This window comes from Octodon degus, unplaced genomic scaffold, assembly GCF_000260255.1.
Source record: "Octodon degus isolate 3935 unplaced genomic scaffold, OctDeg1.0 scaffold00094, whole genome shotgun sequence".
Taxonomy (NCBI): domain Eukaryota; kingdom Metazoa; phylum Chordata; class Mammalia; order Rodentia; family Octodontidae; genus Octodon; species Octodon degus.
In genome coordinates this window covers 4,951,016-4,974,558 of record NW_004524670.1, presented here as the reverse complement: position 1 = coordinate 4,974,558, position 23,543 = coordinate 4,951,016, and the positions used below count along the sequence as shown (strand labels likewise).

At 35.9% G+C, this 23,543-nt stretch overlaps 1 protein-coding gene across 2 annotated transcripts in view; it reads right to left on the bottom strand.

Annotated features, from left to right (window-relative positions):
* Nucleotides 1–23,543, bottom strand: part of Slc44a1 (solute carrier family 44 member 1) — a 96,004-nt gene that overhangs the window by 44,500 nt on the left and 27,961 nt on the right. For both annotated transcript variants that reach the window (XM_004638065.3, XM_023722913.1), the window contains 2 exons: nt 13,249–13,385; nt 2,783–2,867 (listed from right to left, as the gene is read on the bottom strand). In XM_004638065.3, the coding sequence (XP_004638122.1) occupies nt 2,783–2,867; nt 13,249–13,385 (222 nt within the window). The remainder of the gene's footprint in view (nt 1–2,782; nt 2,868–13,248; nt 13,386–23,543) is intronic.

Here is a 23,543-nt window from a genome sequence, read left to right as displayed (position 1 = left end):
TTTTGCGGTACTGGGGATTGAACTCCAGACCTTGCACTTGCCAGGCAGGCACTTATTCTACTGAGCTATCTCCCTGGCCCTCATTTGGCTATTACATGTCATTAATATTTTATTATAAATTAGTTTATAATTGCTTTCTCTACAACAACTGCAGGGAGGTTAGGGCTACAGGAAGAGCTTCATAAGCTCACAGAAATGATATTTCCTAAGCCAGTCACCTCGAACAATAATAGATATGTAACACGGATTATCTAAGTCTTAAAACATTTTTGAGAGAAAGTATGAATATTCCTATTTTACATATGAGGAAACTTGATTTACAGAGGCTAAGAGATTTGCTTAAACTGACAAAAAGGGTGATTCGGAATTCACACCCAGAATAATTTGGGCTTGAAGTTCATGCTCCCCTGTTCCATGAGCTCACAGATAGCAAAAGAGATCTAAAAAATACCGAGGCTCACTTGCTTACCTCACAGTCCTGCTTTGTGTTGGCTTTTTGTCATCTAGAAAAACCCTAACAACTTACTAGACAATGAGTTCAGATAAGGACAGAGTCCAAATCTTACTTTTTTAGAGACTTGGTATCTATGTGTGGAAGAGGGTGGTACCCATGGTTTTTTTAATTAAAAGAAAATTATTGTTGTTCTCATATCCTTTCACTTTGCTTGTCAAATACTAAATAATTGATATCTGAAAGGTTCAAGTTAACGTTCCTTCTATTAACTGTTTCTTCTTGACTTTTGAACAGGTTCAATTCAGACAAGGAATAAGGAACTTAGACTAGAGGTACTACAAGTGTAACATAAGAGACTTGAGGTATAATATCAGCACAGTGTATACTCAGTTTTCAGACTGTATAGATTCAGCATTTCATTTCATGTAAGTGAGACAGATGATGACTTTGTTAAATGCCACGTCTGTCCATCTACATACTGACCTCCTAGTACTATGCTTTGTCTTCTAGTAAATGTCCTTAAATGCCATGAGAGGAATGTGTACTGCCAGCACTGCAACACCAGATAACCAGAACCAGGCAGTGCTCCATGTGGTGGAGTCAGAGGTCAGAGGTGAGCAGCATGGGACAAGCCAACCCCCAATCCCATCCCACGCTCAATTCTATGGTAGCAGAGCAACCTCATTTTCCTAGTCCAGCTTTCAGCTGTGTTGAAATGTGTTGACCCTTGACAGCATCTTTTTGCACTCAAAGTGTATATTTAAAACAAACTTAGATGGATACATACATGTGTAGAGCTTTTTTTGTTTTTCTAACAACATTTTTCCTTGATTCTATTAAATGGAACTGTTTTGCTTTACTGATAGAACCTCTTTAAGAATCATACTTTTTATGAATGAGAATTCCTAACTTGTTGATTTAAGGTCATAATTTTTAGGTCTCTCCTAGTACCTTTTAAAATAGTCTCTTTACTTTTATGCTTAAAGGCTTTAAATTTCAATTTTCAGTAGGAACTTCATAATACTAAAAGAGCTGGAAATCAATTTTAACTGATATATGCTTTTTCTACTTTCCAACAGAAAATTGCAAATTCAAGTTAAAGCATAAATTATGGCCATAAGTAATCCTAATGAAAGTAGACCTGATCTACTTTTGTGGTTTCAAATCTCAAAACTTTTTTTCTGCAAGTCATTATTACATACTGATATACAATGTAAGTGGCTTACAGTCAGTTTCCTTGAGAAGTTTATTTATGTCATATAGTCAGCAATAAACAGAGGTTCTCAAAATCAGACATACTCTTAGAGCGTGGGGGGTAGCTCAATGATAAAGTGCTTGCCTAGCACGCATGAGGGCACAGGTTCAGTTTCCTGTATCATGAGGAAAAATCAAAGAAACATGGCAAGCTATGGACAGTGGTACATGGCTGTAATCCCAACAGTTGGGAAGCTCAGGCAGGAGGACTCAAGTTTGAAGCCAGGTTGGGCTATGATAGTAAGACTGTCTCAGAAAAAAAAGCCCCGTGAATGATCAGACATATTCCAACATATATATGTATGCACGCACCCACACATATATTTAAACATACATAATCCTGAGGATATATTTTATTTTTAAAAAACCATAGTTTTAAATTTTACTTTACTTATAATTACTATGTGATCCAAAGAACATTTCTTGTTTCACTGTTATAGCTACTACACTTAGTAAGTATTCAACAAAAAAATGCTGAATAAGACCTTGGATAATAGTCTAATACAAAGAAAAGGCCTAGGGCCGGGGAGATTGCTCAGTGGAATAAGTGCTTGCCTGGCAAGCAAAAGGTCCTGAGTTCAATCCTTGGTACCATCAGAAAAAACAAAAACAAAAACAAAGAAAAGGCCTAAAGGCTATAACCTGAAACAACCTAAGGAGAATAATCACTGGCATACTTTTAAAATTACATTAAAAAATAGTTCTAGTGTTACTAATGTCAACTTCAACAGATCTTTGGAAACCATGTGACTTCGTTTATAAGTCTGTTGTAGGTTTGATAATGATTTGGCAGTTTTGTATACTAAAAATTATGGCACGGAAATAGAAACAAATAAAAGCAAGTCCTTAAACTTTTTTTACATATTCGAACAAGAAAAGTTGTTTGTGTATAATTTTTAAAAGGTAAAAACATTTATGTTGTGTCTATTCTTATTTTTAAAAAATGTTATTGTGAAAGCATTGGACCTAAGTGAGAGCCATCATTAAGTAACTATTTTCTCTGTATAATATGTGCAATGTAAAGTTTACCTATGAAAATAAAAGTTCTAAGAATAATTTTGCAATAAAATTTACCTCGCTGGAACTGGTAGTTTGGGGCAAAGATCAGCAGATTTTGTATATTCAGAAGGCTTTATGGAGTAGCTACATAGTGCTGAGCCTGTTGAAAGAAAAACTATATGTTAGCTGGCAAAAAAAAAAAAAAAGCATCTAGACAAATTTTCTTACTGGTTCATTTTAATTTGTTGATATGTTAATATTAACACAACTGCTAAAACATCATAAAATTAATATGAATCTGATTTTGTCTACATCCTAAGTCCTGAATCATTTAAAACTGTTTCTTTTTTGAAATGACTGATATTTTATGTACAAATTTTAATAATATTAAAAATAAAAACACAAAGTACTAAAAGTACCATTACTGGGTATCTGCCATATGTCACTTTTATACAAATTATATATAATTTATAACTTTATAAGGCAGGTATTATAAAGCTTAATTTAGAGTAAACAGAGCTAAGCAATAAAAGCACCTACCCAAGCACCAGAGCTAGTAAGTAGCAGAGCATCACCTCTCTGACTGCGGAGCCCATGTTCAACTACAACATGTTCTGTTGCTCTTTTCTATTTTTTTCCATTACTGAATATTTAAGTTGGCTGCATAGAGTACATATGTTCAGACGATATACTCATATAAAAAGCAGAAATATCCTTAACTGTAAATGTATTGAATACATCAATACATTTGGAAGAGTGATTGTCAGTTTTTGAAGTTTAAAATGACTTAAATTTAATCTTAGATTGGTTGTCCAAAGAACCATCTATTTTCTGATCATATGACTAATATATAACTAATTAAAATTGAAAATTGGATGGATGAAATATACCAAATCTGGGATATATTTTACTGACCTACTTCTGAAAGTGTCTAGAATACTGGGAGTATCTAGGCTCCAGCTCTAATTCTGCTGAGCATCTACTGCACTGTCACCAAAACCACTTATATTTGATTAACTGACGCTCCTACTAGAGTTCTAATCAGGACAAATACTTTATTATTGAATAACATCAGAACAGTTTTGCATTTGCATTATAATGGACTTTTACATCATATTACATATAAAAAAATCTTAAAATATAATGTGAGACAAAAATGCCAGACTTCAACACTGAGTTAAATATGAAAAATACACATGAGCACATAAGCAGAAAATGGAGTGGAATTTAGAAAAATGATTATGTCCAAGTTTATTGGGACAACAGTATCTGGAATAAATTCACAGTTTATTGGGACAACAGTATCGGGAATAAATTTACTTCGCTTATATCTTGTTTGACCAATCAATCAAAATATTTTTTGGACAGACAAAAATTGTCATTTAACTCAGCAATACTGTCTCAAACCAGCAAACCACATGCTGAGTGTCGTAATAGCATACTTACAGATATAGCACATATTTTAAGTAAAGATAATCCAAGTAACTTGATGATGCAAAAAATACTTTGAAAGAGACACCTGAAAGTTGTATGTCACTGTTCTCTAAACTTTTTCCTATTTTGACAGACTCAATGGGAGACTAAGTTTTTTAACCCGCTTTTGACTATTCTTTCTCATTTTAATAACAAATATTGCAAAAATAATTGAGCTAGGGAGATGGTGCAGGGTAGAAGCATTTGCCTAGCATACTCTGGGGTTCAATACCTAGTAGCACAAGAAAAAATTTAAATATTTAACTCTTATAAAATTATTCATGTTTAAAGATAAATGCCTCTGGCTTCTCTTTAAGCAATTTTGAGAAGAGTATGACAGCAATGGCAAACATTTCAGATTAATGTTAAAATAAGTAGGAGTTCTACTTTAGAATTGCTTATGAAAAAACAGCACACAACATGACTGTCAATTCTTGATATGAAATATCAACTTATTTCTTTCAGAGTCCAAGATGGAATCCATTTGCAAAATATAAAAGACACGAACTAAAGCACTTTGCATCAGCGCTAACACACTGCTTCATCTGAATTCAACGAACACAATCTCCATTCCCACCCGTGCTTCATTCAAAAAGGGAGGACAGCAGGTGCAACTCAGTCCGATTTTATACTTTCCCAGGATAATACTCAATGAAAGGATAATAGCACTATCTCTGATAGTCTTGGGGACATAGGCCAATACTAAGTAGATACTGTACTAAACAGATTATAGGAAAAAGATCTGTACAAAGTGGTAACAGCAACAATCATAAGAAACTTTATATGCTTATTGCTCAAGAAGGCAACCGAGTAGTCGCAGCGAAGAACACTGAAGCAATAATACAGTGGCAAACATTTTACAGCTCTTTCTCTTTTCATGTTTATTAGCTAATGCATTTTCAGTGAACATTTTAGAAGTATCATCTGATTTATTTATTTATTTTACAGTGGAAGTATAAACAATACCTAGCACAAAAAGTCTGGACATAAAGAGTAAGACTAATTTTCCTTTGATGCAAAAATAGGTAAAAACCTTATGTGACTTCTTCATTCAAAAAGGGAGGACAGCAGGTACAACTCAGTCCGATTTTATACTTTCCCAGGATAATATTCAATGAAAGGATATTAGCATTACTATGAAAAGTCAAGAACTAAAAATGAAAGCTTATCTCAAGTACAACAGAGGCAATTCATGCAACTCAGCCAATGCTATTCAAGCACTATCAAAATGAGTGATCTTAGGAACGTAACTTGGGCACATAAACATTTATCAAGATAAAGGATTGCTTAGCTTCTAGAATGTTTACTATATATAATTTCTCAAATGTCATATAATGTCCATTTATTTATTGCTTAGCTCGGTACCTTCCAATGAAGTTTCTATCCCCTACTCCAAACAATTACAGATGGAAAAAATGAAAATAAAAAGGAACACTTTGAAGGCTTTAAAAGCAACCACTGAAATATGTAGAAATAAAATTCTATACACTTAAGTTATCTGTTTCTTTTGTACCATTCCTAATAATCATATCAGCTAAAATATTCAATAAACTGGAGAAAAACAAACAAGTTTATGTGTTCTACAGGCACCTCAAAAACAGTATGCTTGGAAAAAAGAATTATTTCCATAACCCACTGTCTTATATGCTTTCTATCCTGGTTAATGGTTCCAATATGCATGAAATCCCAAAAGGGAAACATGCAGTTGTCACCTTATGTTGTCCTCTTTATCTATAATCCTGTTTTATTGAAGGAAGTTATCAGGTCCTGCCAAGCAGACTTTCCAATGTTATCTCAGACCTTCATGATATACTGAGTCAGTTTAAATCCTGTCCCAAAGGAGTTCTCATCTCCACCCTGTGAATGACCTTCACAATAGTCTTTATAAAATGTAGATTCTATACAGTCCTAGTCTAATAAAGCCCATACAACTTGGATTCAAGGCCCTCTTAAAATAGGATTCTATCTAAAATGCCAGACTAATCACAATACAATGAGCTATTGACATCAAATCTTGATGTTCATCAAGCCTCCAGGCTTTTTCACATGCAGTTTACTATTCTTGTGCTGTCCTTCCCAAGACTAGCATCTAAGTGAGTGAGAAAACTAAGTGGAACTTCTACAAACTATTCAAACTTTATCTCTGTCACCCTTTCTCTGATCTACTCAAAAAAGTTACTTGCCACTTAGCACAATTTAAAATGCTGCATATTATTTTATAATCTTTTATCATCTCCATTTTTAAAATGTGAGATTTTTGAGAATTGGGGTCCTATGCTTTTGAAATACCTGGAATTTCCATCCTCTAGTCCATGGGTGACACCCAAAATCCAACTATTAAATACAATAGTCACCTGTTAACCACTATATACTGGTGATACATACTATATATGGTGTTTATTTATTTTTCACTATTCACCTCAAAATACCCTATCTAAAATAGGGTTTTTCAACCTTGTTATTATATTTTGTGCCACACAATTCTTGGTCATGGTGGGGGGGGGGGACTGTTCTATGCTTTGCACAATGTGCAGCAACGTGCCTGGCCTCTATATACTAGGTTCTTGTATTTCTCCCTAAACTCTTGCTCCATTCTTACAACAGAAAATAATTACAAAAATTGCCTAAGGTAAAAGATCCATTAGTAGTGAAATAATGGTCAAAAATTAACCAGATTAAATTGAGAGTACTTGAGCATGGCTGTAATCTCAATCATTTAGGATGATGTGGCAAGAGGTCACAAATTCAAGGTCAGTCTGAGCATCTAGCAAGATCCTGTCTCAAAATAAAGTGCTGCAGAGGTAGGTTGGTGGTAGACTTCCTGACTTACAGGCTTGAATCCTTGGATCCAATCCTCAGTACTACCAAATAAAATAAGATACAATTGGGCAATTTATTTTTCCTTAAAATTTTTGTTAAACTGGACTTGTAAAACTTACAATCCCTTGCATCTGATGCAGGAGGACTGCTGCAAGTTTGAGGCCAACCTAGGCTACACAGTAAGTTCAAACCTCTTTCATAGCAAGACTGTCTCAAAAAATAAAAAAATAACTTACTTGTATGACACCTTGAAATTGAATGTAAATAGAGGCCTTAAAACATGACTTTGAAATATTCAATGAGTAGAAAAAAGTCTGTTGATGCACTGGTTTTCCTTATGAAAAACATTCTATTGCCTTATGTAGTCTAGTAAACTTAACCTTGCCTTTTATAATTAAGAAATCACTGTATACTTATATGCTAGAAGAAGGGAAGATACTTCCCCAATTTCAATTTCTAGTAACCCATGAAAAGTCTGGACATATCTGTTATACCCAAGAAGCATCTATCTACAGAAATGAGACAGCAGGAGGTGTGATACTGATGTCAGCCATTAGGGGCACATTCTACATACATAAAATTTGCTGAGTGAATTAACTTTGAACATCTGCCTATATGCAAGACTTTTGGTGTTGGGCGGAATAAGAAGTACAAGGACTGTACATTGATTCTTTGGCGGATATTTATCGTGTACTAACTATTGAATGAAGCAATTAGTTTAAATTGTATTATTGAATTAAGTTTTTTTCTTTATAAACAGTTAAGGATCCTTGTCTGACTGAAGGCAAATAATATAACTGCTATAATTGACCATTTTGTTTATTTATAAATGTTACCAAGTCCAACATTTTTATTTGCTCTGCCAAAAATTCATGCTATTTTTGTTGCTGAAGTATGTTTTACTGACTGCTAAAAAAGGAGAATACACTGATCATCTATGGACACTAAGCCTAACAAGCAAATAAGGATAATCAAAAAGCTTATTATTACTCATAGTTACTTTAATATGAATGAATCACATAATTTGTCAAAGTTTTACATAGCTAAACAGTATAATTTTTTAAAAAGCACTAAGCTATAGTACATGATTCTATTAACATAGGAGCATGGTCCAAATGGCACATCAAAAAACTTTCAGAATTATGTCATACAGTATATTAAAGAAGCATTTTTAAATGACGGTGCTTTTTTACAAGCTATAAAAGGAGCTGCCTACAAAAAAAAAAAAAAAAAAAAAGAAGAGATTTCTACCAGTTTACTACCATAGTAGAGAGACAAAATATGTACTAAAAAAAGTTTGATAAGAGCAATGGAAAGGAGAGTTATAATCCCATCTGAAATATTATCACCAACTGAGAACATGCCGTCAGTTTTTAATTTATTTTGTTCTATTCATTTCTACAATTGCTGGATGGAATTTAGACAGTAGAGGGAGAACAAAATGAAAAGCAAAGCAACTGGCTGACTGCATGGCACATACTAAGCACCAACAAATGGGACACTAGAACAAAACCCAGAGTCAAAAACTGTATCTACTAAAACTTAGATGCCATGTGGAAGAATGGGACAGTGGAGAGAAGTAGAGCAGACTACAGAGATGTTGGACCAGATTTAGGGAGAGAAAAAGGAGAGCTGCCTGAGCAGGTACTATCTTCCCTTCTTCACCACCTTCATGGGTGGATTGAGATGAAAATCTCATATAACAAAGCCAAAACTTCAGAAGGAGGATTCATTTTTCCTGCTAGAAAATATACATTTTCTGTGTTTTCAAAAATAATGATAAACGAGGAAAGAAATCTACTCATGAGAAACTGCAGGGAAGGAAAGTGAAAGTAAAATGGAATTCACACCTTGCTCAAAGCAGATGGGACCTATCAGATGGTTTCAATTTTCTCCCTAGGACATAAGTTTAGCAAAGAGGATCAACAACAGGACTTACATGAAGAAAAGGTATGATCAATCACTTGCAGAGTATGTATAAGAGAGACAAATAAGATAAATTACCATATTTAGGACTGAATAAAATGAATTGATTTCATAGCATTTCTGCCTAGATTGAAGCTAAACAATTTACCTGCTGGTGGCAACTCACATTGATACAGAACTGAGGATAAAGTGTGTCATGAGAACAAGAAACTACTAAGTGGCAAAAAAGATGAACAGGAAAATCCACTCTTGTAAAAATCACTTATAGGAGCCGGTGAGACAACTCAGTGGACTAGCACTTGCTTTGGCAAGTGCACAAACCAAAGTTCAATCTCTAGTCCTGCATGCCGCGCCAGCCCCACCCCCAGGGCATGCTGAGCTGGTGACCAAGTCCAGGCATGGTGGTGCACATCTATAACCTCAGTGCTGGGGAAGCTGAAAACAGGAGGATCACTACGAGTCCAAGTTGCGTAGTGAGACCCTGTACCAAATATATTTTAAAAAATGAAAAAAAAAATTATAGATATCTACTATGCAAGCTCCTATATGGGCTGAGATACTCACAGATGAAAAAGTACAATCTTGCCTCACATAAATTCATATACAACCTCAAGAAGATGATAAAGAACTGAAAGAATTTTGATAGTCTTTATATTTGGCAACTACAACTTTTAAATGATCATTTAAAAATTGTTTTCTAGCATCATATACTTAATGATACTTAAGTTATATATGGATCATTAACCACAATAATAAAACACATTTATTTGTCTACCAATCGCCCAATTCACATCCTAGAATGTGTACCTTTAGATTCATCTAAATTCTCCTTTCTATTTTCAAAGCTTTCTATATTAAGGCAGTATCTAACATAACCAACCTGATTTCCAGCTATTTCTTCCAAACTCTCTATTCTACTTGACAAAGGCTTTCCACAAACTCTAAGTATCCAAGAAAACAACTCTTCTTTCTTGTCTGAAAGAAACAAAGATGTAAGGGAATATTTTACTTGCCTAATAAATGTATTTCTTACAAACATGCTGTAAGACTCAAGAGCTTCCGCTTACAAAATTTTAAATAATTTCTAAAGATAGTTAAGAGTTCATATGAATGGATGGTTGGGCTAAAAAGTATTTTCAAGCGTTGTCATGGAAACTTAAATTTCCTTGAAAAATATTTACATTATCTTTTTATTCTGGTAGGAAGCATGTTATTTTACCCTACATTTAAAAATAAGGTTTAGAATTAGAATTTAAAAAGTTACTACCTCAAACAAGATTCTTCTCTTTCAAGAATGTTTTTTTCAAATCATGGTAAAAAACACATACTATATTTATATACCATATATATATATATATATATATATATATATGTCACAAGAGTACTTTTACATTATTATACAACCATACTACCATCCATCTCTAGAACTCACTTCATGCAAAGCTGAACGTGTTTAACTACTTAAAAAAAACAACCAAACAAAAAAAACACTGTAATGTATCCTCCACACAATTCTTGGCAACCACACACTTTCTGACTCTATGAATTTGAGTACCCCATGGTTCTCATATATGTGAAATCTGACAGTACTTGTCCTTTTGTGAATGACTTTTTTAATTAACGTGATGTTCTCAACTTTTAATATTACAGCATATTAGGTTTTTATATTTTTTAACATTAAATAATATTTCATTGTGTATATATACCACATTTTCTTTACATAGCTAGTACCCCTTAGATATGAATAACACTACAATGAAGAAGAATGTGCAAATATTTGTGATCCTGTTTTCAATTCTTTTAGATGTATACCCAGAAGTGAGATTGCTACAATCACGTCGTAGTTCTAGTTTTAATTTGTAAAGGAACTTCCATTCTTTTCCACAGCAGCTGCATTTTATATTCCCACCAATGATGCACAAGGGTCCAGTTTCTCAACAGCCTCACAAGCATCTGCAAATTATTTTCAATGATACGTCTTCATATTGTCTGAAAAATCCACCAAGTGAGTCTTCTACTGAGACCATACTCAGTGTCATATTCACTTAGAAGGACACTGGCCTGGAAACAAAGCATGGCAACAGGGTGGCACAGTCTGTTTCTCATGAAGGGATTTTCTCAGAAGGCCGCATAGCTAACAGGGAACAAACTCTCACCTGGCCCTTCAGATGATGGCTCAGGTTCACGGCACCAAGATTCACATCCTATAGGCCTGAGAGGACATGTGGGAAGGCAGCTCAAGACTCAGTCATAACTTTGAATGTCAGTGTAAACCAGAGATTTTTATTTTTTGAATTTTACTCATGATGACTTCTGAGCAATGAATTAGCGTAGCACAGAGTGAAACTCTGGTAAAGTTTGTATGGCGGCAGTACCTAAAGGAGCTATAAGTAGAGAACTCAGCAAAGGGAAGACTAGTATACTCCCCTAGTGGAACATTAAGGACAATGGTAACAACCAACACCATTTTTAGCTATTTAATATTTGCCAGATACTGTCCTAAGCATTTTTCGCTTAATGATTATTCATAGCAACATTAACAAGGTAAGTTAGGTACAGACACCACCATTATATCAGAATAGGAAAATTGAGGTATCAAGAGGTCAAGTGACTTGCCCAAGGTCTCACAGCTGTTAAACACAGGGAGGAACACTGAACCCAGATGATTTGATTCCAGAGCCTGTACTCTTAACCATTCAACTACACCACCTGCCAGGTATGCATGTTACTGTGTCTAAGATTTTACAAAAATCCTTAAGGTATAACTCAGCCCGCTTTTAGAGACCCAATAGTGATAAGGCTAATAGTTCTGGCATAGGGTTCAACAAGAGAAACATGTAGGACACCATGTGGGAACAGAAAATGAAATCTTAAATAGTAGTTAGTACCACTTCATTTAGTGCTCATCACACATACAGCATTTTTCAGACATCATCCCATTTAATCCTCAAAACCACTAAGGAGATGTTATTTTTAATTCACATTTTTTCAGATGAGAAAATCTAGGTTTAGAGAAGCACTTTAACCTTTTATTACAGAGGTAGTGACAAAATGAATTAAAAACCAAATTGAACTCAATCCCATGCCCTTATCACCATCTTTTACTGAGGGGAGGAAGTGGAAGGACAGGAATATTCCACTTCTATTGTCTTCAGGAGGCCTAGGCCCCATTTGAAACATTAAGCCACAGTGATGAGTGTGCACAGCAATAGCCCTGGCTATTTCTGTACCCACCTTGAAGTCAAAACAGGTGGGTACTTTAGTCAGCCTTTGTTCCAAGAAGCCAGAACTATCCTTGCGTTTGGGTGGGTCTGAGGAGTCTCACACACAAAACACTCATAAGAAACCTTCAGAATGTTAAAACAAACAAACAAACAGCATAGGCTAGAGGGTATATCATGGCTCTCTACAAAGAATGGTTTAAAAATATTTAAGGAAACTGAGTTAAGCCACTATGGACCTGAGGATAGCACTTGAGAAAAATCGTACAACAGTGCTAGATTTTGGAAATTGACTTCACTGGTTTTCTCAACTAATTCCCATACCGTTAACTGCCAAGTCTCTCAAAACTATTCTCAAATAAAAGTCATTACGTAATATTAAATTTAAAAAGCAAAACATCACACTATATAGAGAGCAACACACTGAAAATGAACTGATGATACAATTTTGATTTTTTACATCTTTGTATTTTTTCTAAACTTTTCAGATTTCTTGTAATATATACACAATACACTGCTATTCATACTTTAAAAGTATATACATACATAAACTTTTAATGCTCAAAAAGAGAGGAGCAATCAAAATTTTACAAAGTGGCCTAGTAATTCCCAAAACTCAACAGACTACATCAAAATCACCTGAAGCATTTATTGAAAAAAACAAAAAACTTTCCTGAGGCCAAAGGCCTACTAAGAATCTCCCTGGGAGGAGCTGAGGTATCTAGAATTCTGTTTTGAGTAAACAAGTGAAAGATAACAAATGTCTGGGGTCTTTGTTTAGTAGATTTGGCTTTTTGTGTCCTCTTGAGAGGAGAATCTTAATATATGTCCCAGGTTGGCCCTGAAGTCAGGTTCAAGTGATTCTCCTATGCCAGCCTCTCCAGCAGCCTGGACAACATGCATCCTGGCACACCTCAGACATCTAGAATATGAACAAACTCCCTAGGTTGAGCCTAACTCTTTTAATAAGAAAATCTTCTCTTAAGATTCTCTGGTATCTTATTTAAAACTAGGAAAATTTTTATAATAGAATGGGACCACATAATATTTAATAGTAATTATAGGTAACTGGATTGTAGATTTGTAAGCCTAAAATCTCACCATTTATCTCTGCAAACTTCTGGACATCACCCAAGGTTTTCAATTCTTGTCTTGGACATGCTGCTACACATAGTGCTACAGACTTGATCTTCCGGTTTATCAAGTCCAGTTTGCATGGATCCAAAAAGAATACATACCTAAAGCATGGAGGAAAAAAAGCTGAAATATTATTTCACAATTTACATTCTGGGTTACTTATGGTGTATATGACCATACATAAAAGGAAAGAACATCTAGTCCATACTCCTTCACAAGAAACATTTCCACAAATATAAGTAAATTTTTAAAAATTACTCATCAATATTGACAGTAGGACTAGAATTAAAGGAATTAAAATTTTTATACTGTTTTTCTATTGTTTACAGTTTTGTAATGTACACATACAGATTTTTAAAGTTGGAAATCATTAATTTTAGCTTTCATAACCAATACTATTATACATACTTTTTATATAAATTACAAATTTCAGTTAGTAATTGATTATAAAAATTATTAAATACGGGTATTTATATACTTCTATATTGAATTAAATATATAAAGTTAAATGGAAACTTACAGAAAAGTATACCAAAATTTCTGTCATCTGAGTATTAGAACAGGGGGTCAGGGAGATGGCTCAATAGAACAAGCACTTCGCTGGCAAGCGCAAGGGCCTGAATTCAATCCCCAGTTCTGACCCCTGCCCTCCCCCCCCAAAAAAGAAAGAAAACTTCACACACACTGAGTATTAGAACAAAGTGGTTTTAGTTTTATTTTACTCACAGAAGTCTCACTTTCTAGAAACAATGCAAACTATACTTGAATTGAGATAACTGTAATAAATACCACTTATTTAAAATGTCCATTACACATAGACAAAATGATCTCCAAATTCTAAATTATTTCCTTGAATCTCTTTGTATCATTCATAATTTTAAAAGGGAAGATCATTTAGATCAACAGATACTTTTAATGTGATAAAGAAGGGATGATTCAGATCACAGACGTTATCATTTACCCAAAGAGAAAGTGAGGCCCAAATGCTCTCAGCTGAGACAAAGTGCACTATTACAGATAAAAGGGGATTGTAAGAAGAAATGCTTCACACAGGTAAGAGTCATGGGTTCTATGGAGTTCTTTGGAGTTTATGAGCTCTATGGAGTCCATGGAAAGTTGTATAAAAATCACATTATCTGTCATCAGCCTTTCCTACCATACAACTCAAATGTGTAAGAGGAAATACAATTAAATACAAGAATTATGAATCACTTCTCATTGTATTGGCTATGACCAAGTGAAGAATTAGGTAAAAAAAAAAAAAAAGTAAAAATCTTACATGTGCGGAGTAGACACTATGTATTAAAAGACAAAAACAACAACAAAAATAAGTGGACAGCAAGGTAAGGAAAGGCACTCAGGAGGCCTTTGCAGATGGAGTGATACTGTGCACTATTCAGTGCAGTGAGGAGGCTGGGAAATCAGCAGGCATGAGGGCAGGCATAAGCTAGAGTATAAATAGCCAAATATAGATAGATAGATAGATAGATAGATAGATAGATAGATAGATAGATAGATAGCAGGGGAGTAGAATAAGCGCCTCCCTGGCAGGCACAAGGGCCTGAGTTCAATCTCTGGTTCTGCCAAAAAATATATTTGTTATTCATCTTATTAGTGATTCCAAAACCACTAATGTTCTACATAGATAAAAGAAATGCAAACAAGCCAGGAAAAAAAGATGTGGTTTGTGGCTGACAACAAGGGGTTAATATAAGTATACTACTGTTTATAGCAAACTTGGGAGTAGAAACAAGCATTCTGCTGCAACTTCAGCCTCCACGTGTCCTGTGCGTCTGACTGAGCAAGCCCATGCTCGGGACCCTGTGTAATGAATGGCACAGAACCAGATTCTGGACAGGGAATACTCAGATCCTGAAGATTTAAAACTTTTTATATCAACTGTCATGTCACCACCACTACAGTTAATAACAATGCTATTAACAATAGCCATAAAAACAATGCCAGTGAACATTGAGTATTTACTGTGTACCAGACACTGTAGTGAACTCTATTTATTAACTCATTTTATCCTCATAACAATACTGTAGTGTGTTGAGGTGAGAGAGTACAACTGGGGTTAAGGAAATGAGCTGAGTGCACAGCTCTAAGTGATAAGCAATGCCTCAAGAAATATCAGCAGTCAATGACAGTAGAAAAACAGAGAAAAGGAAAAAAAGAAGCTTCCAGGGCCTTGGAGCTAGGCCTAACCTAGATCAGTGACCACCTCCTGAGGACAGATGCTGTGCCTGATTATCCCATCCAAAGTGAAAAATTAGGTGGAAAAACTGAAACAAGGAAAAAGGAAAATTAAGCCCCCAAATTATCTACTTCCACAATTTTATAATTTATAGCAAGGCACTCAACTCAATACTTTCTAATACAGGCATAAAACAGGACTACAATGCTAATATTAATTCTCATTTTGGAAGAATATATACAACAATGTTGATGACTGTTAGATCATTATCCTGGATGAGAAATAAGTAGGCTATAGAACAGGTCTGGCAAAAGGAAAGTAAAAGAGAGTAAGAAGAACTCTACAATAACTACAGCACTATAAAATTAGCCCTACATTAGAAAGTCTTGTATAGAGTTTGGGGAAATCTCCAATACTGACATGGTATTTTCACAAATTTATACCCACAAGCATATATACACACATTTACACCCCATGCTTCGGCTGCCATTGTCTGAGGAAATATTAAATATTTATTCTCTCTCCCTACACACACACACACACACACACACACACACACACTGTGAAAAACAATCTACAGTTCCAGGTTTATTTTTTAATTTTTTTTCACAAGTACACTGTTTTTATTCAGCAAATACTGGAAATAATACATATTACTACTAATAATGGATAGGTGTGTCATGGCATAGTACTACAGTAAAATGCAATCATGAAATAATAAAAATACATTCATATACAGCACAATTGAATTGAAATAATGTGGGGTGAAAAAGACAAGTCCCAAAAGAAAATATGAAGTTATGTTTATGAAAAACTCAAAACCAAGCAAAACTAGAGAATACATATCTATATAGGTACACAAAATTGAGGAAACTATAAAAAAGAAATTCAGGACAAAGATTATCTTTGGAAGTGAGAGAAGAAAACATTCTAGATAAGTGAAAAGTGAAATGACTGGTGTAAGCTATGGGTTATTGGTAGTGTTCTAAATATTGGATTGGTGTGTGTATTTTGAAGCTGCAAAATATGTCATTTATGAATTACCTCATATTTTATAATCTGATATTGCTGCATTCGTGGGTTGTTTCCAATTTTTAGTTATTAGATACTATGTTACAAATGGCCTTTCCTGGTATGCTTATTCCAGGTTTAGACTTAACATTTACTGGACACCGAATTACTGGGCACTCATATACATGAACATATCTGATCTTCACAACTCTGTGAATAGAGGCCATTGGCATTACACAGAAAACAAAATAAGCCACCAAAGGACTAACTATGGTCCAAGAGAATATGGTGCCAAAGAATGAATTCAAATCTAGCCCTTCTGCTGGGAAGATAGTTCAGAGGTCTATGCACCTGCCTGGCAAGTGCAAGGACCCGGGTTTGATCCCTGGTACCACATGCCGTGCTGGCACTGCAACCCTAGGATTGTTGTGCTAGCCACTACAACGGGGCATGGTGGCACACACCTGTAATCCTAGCACTGGGGAGTCTGAAATAGGAGAGTCACTGCAAGTCAGAGCCGCATAGTGAGACCTGGTCAACTCTGGTTTCATACTCTGGTTTCTGTGCCCATTCTTCCAAGGTAAAAAACCTAACTTAAAACATGATCTAATTTAAGAACAAGTTTTTCATTTCTATTTTGAATGGGTCTTCAGATAGACCTATTGATAATAATAACTTTATTAAATTTCACATCCTTTAGAGGAACTGGAATGAATAAAATACCCAAAACCAAAATGAAAGAAGGATAAAAAGCATTCAGAGAAAAATACCCTGGAAACTAAACAGCCTAGACACCTGCAGGCATCAGCACATACAACACACACAGTATGATCGCATGACATAAAGAAAACAGATGCAAAGGGAACTGCAAAACAGCCTAAGCACATGTTGAAAGTAAAAGAAAAAAAATGCTCAGATCAAAATGCAAAACACATACAGAGAACAGCAAGAAAGACGCATTAATATATTTTATAATTAGGGTGGGCTATAGATTTGAGAAAAACAATAAATTTCCTTTCAGTTGGAACTTTTGACATACAATTATATCTAAAAGGCAAAACATTTAATTAAAATGGTTTGTGTACACAGCAAACAGGAGCACAGATGCCTCGAAGATGAAAACAGCAATGAGGGAAAGGAGGGGTGCTCAATCACAGCTCAGGGAGGGACAAGAGCCACAAGTTAAGAGGTGACTCCTCAAGAGACAGGAAAAGGAATATTGTGGGACTGTCCTGTTTCAAGGTTGTATATGGTGAGATTTTGGACTTGTGTGAAAACATGAGAAGTATAGAATTCTTTATCCTATTTTTAAAATATAATCTAATTTTTAAATGCTTTTTTATCATATTATGTAGGGACTTAAAGTTCAACATATCAATACTTGATGAAAAATACCTGTTCCTTATTATGCCTAAGATGTTTGAAACGCAGTGAGATAGTGAGGTTAAGCTTGATAGCCTAAATCGTTTGATAATAACAATAAGCTTGTCTTCTGGATGGTTAACAACCTAAGTTTGCAGATCAAAATTAGAGAAAAAGGAGGGCTACAAGGAAAGCCAGCATTTTGGCCCTACCCTTCTAAGGTCAATTAAGACTCACGACATATGAGAACTTGTACTGTAACGTCATGTACCTCGGTAGTGTCCCAAATTCTCTGATCAAGAAGATTATGGGGCCAAAGAGGAAAGTGATCAATGACGTAGAGTGTGCCTAAGGAGAGTCACATGGGGAGAAGACATTCTCTCAGGCTTTCCCAGAGAGCACATTGGCCAAGCAATGGCCGTGACTCATCCACATGGCTGCATTGACAAAGGTTCAGGATCTCAGGATAAATCCTGAGGGCATTTCACTGACCTTCTCAGACCAAAAAGCTACAACTCTTGTTGCATAGGTCCTGCTTTACCTTGGTCTTAACCATCCAGTAGAAAAGTATGAAGACGAAATATAGGAAGTAAAGCCATGTTGTTATGTTGAGCTGTGGGGCACTCAGGTCAATAATTTCTGACACTGCCAGTTAAACAGAAGATCCAATGCTATTATGGGCTAGTGGACTCTTTTAGAATATTTTGCTGAGTTTATACACCTATAATATTCAATAATGGAACTTAGAACAAATGTGGTATACCGATGAATGTCCATTTTGTATCTGTGTATTCAAAGTGGTTAGGATAGATATATAGTTGCATTCTCTTAATGAATAGAATGATTTGTTCTAATGGTGTTTGTAAGTAGGATCTCAAGTCCGCATCTTGTACAGCAATTAACCACTAAGAAGAATATATGCAGTGTATTATTTGTTGAAACTGTACTTCTGATTTGATTTGAAACTGTCTCATTGCTGTTTATCAATAAAATTTTGAGAAAAAAAATAGGTGACTCCTACAGCTGTGTTCAGAATAAGAAGATAAAACTGAATGATACGATGCCAGAGGTCTACAGCTAGTTTAAACCTACTTCATTGACAAGAGGAGAAAGTAAAGAAAGTGAGATTTACTAAGGATTTACTTCAAGTCACAAGGCATTTTAAGCTCTGTTCTTTTATTGTTTTTTTTCAATATTTTTATTGAAGCTCTGTTCTTATAATGTTCTGATTCAGCAAACAAGAGAATGACTTAGAAGCTGGGCAACTAAAATAAAACCACACTGACTTGAACCCAGGGAAAGAAGGCTGCCTATCAAGTTTCTAATCCAACTGGAGAGTGAGAATGTGACAAAAATGAACAGTGAGGCTGATAATTCACTGATTAAATCAGGTCAATCCTTTGTTACCCCACAGCAGACAGAGATGATCTGGTCATGATATAGTGCTACGTGGTACATGTAGCAATACCTATATAATAAGGAATAAATAGGATATATGAAAATATTTTGTTCATTCGACATTTATTGCTGAGTACTCCACCCCTTGTATACAAAATCCATGTGACACAGTTTGTGATACTTACTCTAAATACAATCAATCATTTCAAAACCAGGATATGTGGCAGGCTGAGAAAGTAGCAGAAACTATAATTTTATATGGAATCATTCTTCTTAATGATTTTTATTAAAATCATTAAGAAGGAAGAGGTAGTGTGTAAGCCACATTTTGAAACTGAGTAGGAATTTTCCAGACAGATGGGGAAGGGAACACTTTAGGCAGAGAAAAGTGCAATGCCTAAAAGCACAGAAGCATAAAAGAGCATATTTAAGGAACTGCAAAGAATCTGATAAAGTCGACTATAGGGTGAACCATCAAACAGCTTTGCACCCAAGAGACACAGGGATAGAAGCAGCTGTCCTTAGAATGCAGAGGACCTTACAGCTCCGCTCCACCAGGCAACATGCCCGCAAGTGCCACATACAGTGATGCCTTAGTATAACTAGCCCCTTGGGTTGAGCAGAGGGAATGGCTGGGGCAAAGAGTGCTGCTCCAGAGATGAGCCTTTGCCATTAAACTGCCTCCTGCTGGAATAGCAACTCTCTGTGGCAGCTCTTTGGAGCAAGAGGTGGCAAGCAGATACTAGGACTGCTGGCCACCTCCTGCCGAATTTGGCTGCTTTCCTCCCTAATCAGGACGGAAGCACTGCAGTACTAAAGCTGGAGAGCCGGCTGAAAAAATCCTTCTGTTGCTTTCTGCTTTAGTGATTACTGACACATGTCTTCCCCAGAGGGGGATAAAAACAGCCTGATCATTTTTCCAATTATGATCTCCTATCAATTTACAATTTATAACCCCTTTCTACAAAGCATGTCACTGTGAATCACCAAAAGAAAAAGACAGCCTAACACAGGTTTCTGGTATTACTAAATATAGGCTCCAGGAGTCCAATGATCTACGCTCCTGCCACAGTGGAGTTCTGCCCAGAGCAGCCTTTTCTTTCTAGTGGGGGTGATGCCAGCAAGGGAAATCCAGTCATCTCTTTTGGGGCAGGGCCCAAACACTCCAGGAAGAGCTGTTTTATGATGAGGATAATCTCTGGGGCCAGGACACCAAAGGTGTTAAAATCAAAACTAAGCAAACCCAACCTACAGCAATACACAATTAACTAAAATTATGAAGCTAAAGGAGAAAAACAATTTGAAATGACCTAAAAGCAACAATTTAGCTTCAAAATTTTAAGGTGGAGGGAGCCTGACAATGTTCCTAAAAACCACAATACTACACAGACCCTGCTATGATTTCAATGTTTATCCCTTCAACAGTACATATTATTTCACCTGTCATTGTGATGGCAGTAAGAGGTGTGTTCTTCAAGAGGTAACTAAATAATGGGGCACTGCCCTCAGGAATAAACGAATGCTCCTATCAGAGAGGGCTTAGTTATCACGGAAGTGGACTGCAAATCTTCTGAGAAGTGGGCTGGCCTGATAGCTCAGTGGACTAAAGCACTTGCTTAGGCAGGTGCAATGACTGGAGGTTTGATCCCCATGTGGGTGGGGTGCACCTGTAATCCCAGCACTTGGGAGGCTGAAAGCAGGAGACTCACTAGAGTGCGATCTGTGTAGTGATCTGTACACAGATGCCTCTGCACCCTGTAGACCCTGTACTAAAAATACAAAAAAAAGAAGAAAAAAGAAAAAAAATCTCCTGAGAAAGCAGTAGCACTGTTAACAAACAAAACCTAAAGACAACCCCCACCAAAGAGAAGACTGCATGCTGACCAGCACCACAGCATGTTCCCCAGCACTTCTATAGTCCTAGCTTTAAGAACAACTAAGAAGAGAAACTTTTGTAGTCCTTTCTGACAATTTGAAACACTGACAGCTCAAAATAATTTAAAATAGTGAAGGACAGCTAGGAATCAGATCATGACAGCAATACTTGGAGAATGTTTGCCCCTCTGACCTCATTTCCCACTGGTCTTACCCTGGTCTCCCACTAGTCTCCTCTGCCCCTCAATCTAGCACATGCCTTAGGCCTTTGCATTGTCTAGCTGGAATGTTCTTTTTTTAGAGAACAACATGGATAGTTCCTTTCTTTCAAGTCTGTGCCCAAAAGTCACCTTCTCAGTGAAGACTGTGCTGGCCAGCAGATCTAAAACATGAACTCTCTACATGGATGTACTTCCATCTTTCCTGCTTTCCTTTTCCTCTTTGTCTGCAAGTATATAGGTATTTTCATTTACATACTGTATGCTTTACTTATTAATCTACTTAATTTCTGTCCCTTCCAATAGAATTTCAGCTCCCAGAGAACAGAGATATTTGGCTATTTAATTCATTGTATTATTAATGCTGAAAATAATGCCTGAAAGAATTAAAGAGCACCACAGTTTTTTACTGGTTAAAAACAGATGGTAACTATGTACGATTTTGCCAAGTGGGGCTGAAGTAGAGGGAAGATAGAAAAAAGGTATCTCAGGTAGTGAGATATATTCTCATTTCATCATTAGAAATTTGTTAAATACCTACTCTACCAGATGCAGAACTAAGTGAGGTACAATGATAAATGAGACCAAACCAACAAGTGTCTCCCTTCTCAGCATTCACAATCCAGAGGGCAGGGAGACAGTCATAAAACATCTGTGCCAACACTGTAGCAAGGGAAAAGATGACAGCAAAAGGGGCATCCTATGGTTCTCATGAACGGAATCTGGGTAAATGTCCATAAAGACATCCAAAGCAGTGACCTAAAGAGGAAGGCCCAGGTGTAGAAGCCAGGAGGTAGGAACGGAGAAAATGGAGCGTGTACAGGCGCAAAAGTGATACAGTACACGGCCTAGGTGAAAAAAAGGTCAGGCACACTGGTCCAGACTGTGATAAAAGACACAGCTGGCAGAACTGACAACCCGGAGCTGGGACATATATGCCTCATGATGGCATTAAAATTATAAGATGGCAGGGACGGCCAAATAGCTCAGGACTAAGCACCTGCCTAGGCAAGCACAGAGAACGGGGTTCAGTCCCCAGCACCAAATGCTGCGCTGGCCTTGCCCCCATCCCCTGAATGCTGAGCCGGCCACCAAGACCAGGCACAGTGGTACACACCTGTAATCCCAGCGCTGCGGAGGCTGAAAACAGGAGGATCACTATGAGCCCAAGCCACATAGTGAGACTATTTTTCTTGAGTCACTTCTTATGTCATAGTTTTGAACATATTATCAGTGATCCCCAAAGAGAGTGAAATTAAGAGTATAGTAAAGCCCAAAGAAAAACAAAAAAAGAAAAAGAAAAGCCAAATATATACTAACATTACATAATACAATGAAGCTATGGAAAGTGACATTCCTATTTACAGCTACTATGTTTGTCTTCTCCTTTAATTAATTAATTGAGAATAAACACCAAGAGTCACTGACTGCAAATTGTTTCTTACATAAAATTGAAACAAGAAAATAAACAAAACACTTTTTAAAAAAATTTACAAAAGGTATAAAAAAAAAAAGTCATTCTCCTTAGTCCAGGAAATGGAAAAGCAACATCCCTAAATCAATTTCATTGTCAATACTACGTAGTTGAGGAAAATCAACTTTTCTAGCAGTCACACTGAGAAACAGTACGTGCCGTGAGTCAATGGCAAGATATTTTCTTTTTAATTTAACCACTTTGAAATGCAAGCACCATAGAGTTTACCTATGTAATTTATGCAATTCTGTTTCTGAATTGTTCATCATTATAATTTCAAAATTTTTTATCACTCCACAAAGAAATCTTGTATCTATGTAGGTCACACTCCATTCTCTTATATCTCCTAACCCCCAATCCTAGGCAACTATTAATATTTTTTCTAACCCAATACTATTATGGGCTACTGGACTCTTTCAGAATATTTTGCTGAGTTTACACACCTATAATATTCAAATAACGGAATTTAACAACAAAAAGGGGATGCAGATGAATGTCCATTTTGTATGTGTATTCAAACAGCTAGAATCAATATACAGTTACATTCTCTTAATGAATAAAGGGATTTGTTCTAATGGTGTTTGTAAGTAGGATATCATGTCTGCATCTTGTACAGCAATTAACCACTAGGAAGAATGTATACAATGTGTTAATTATTGAAACTGTCCTACTAGTTTGGTTTGAAACTGTCTCATTGCTATTTGTTTCTCAATAAATTTATGGA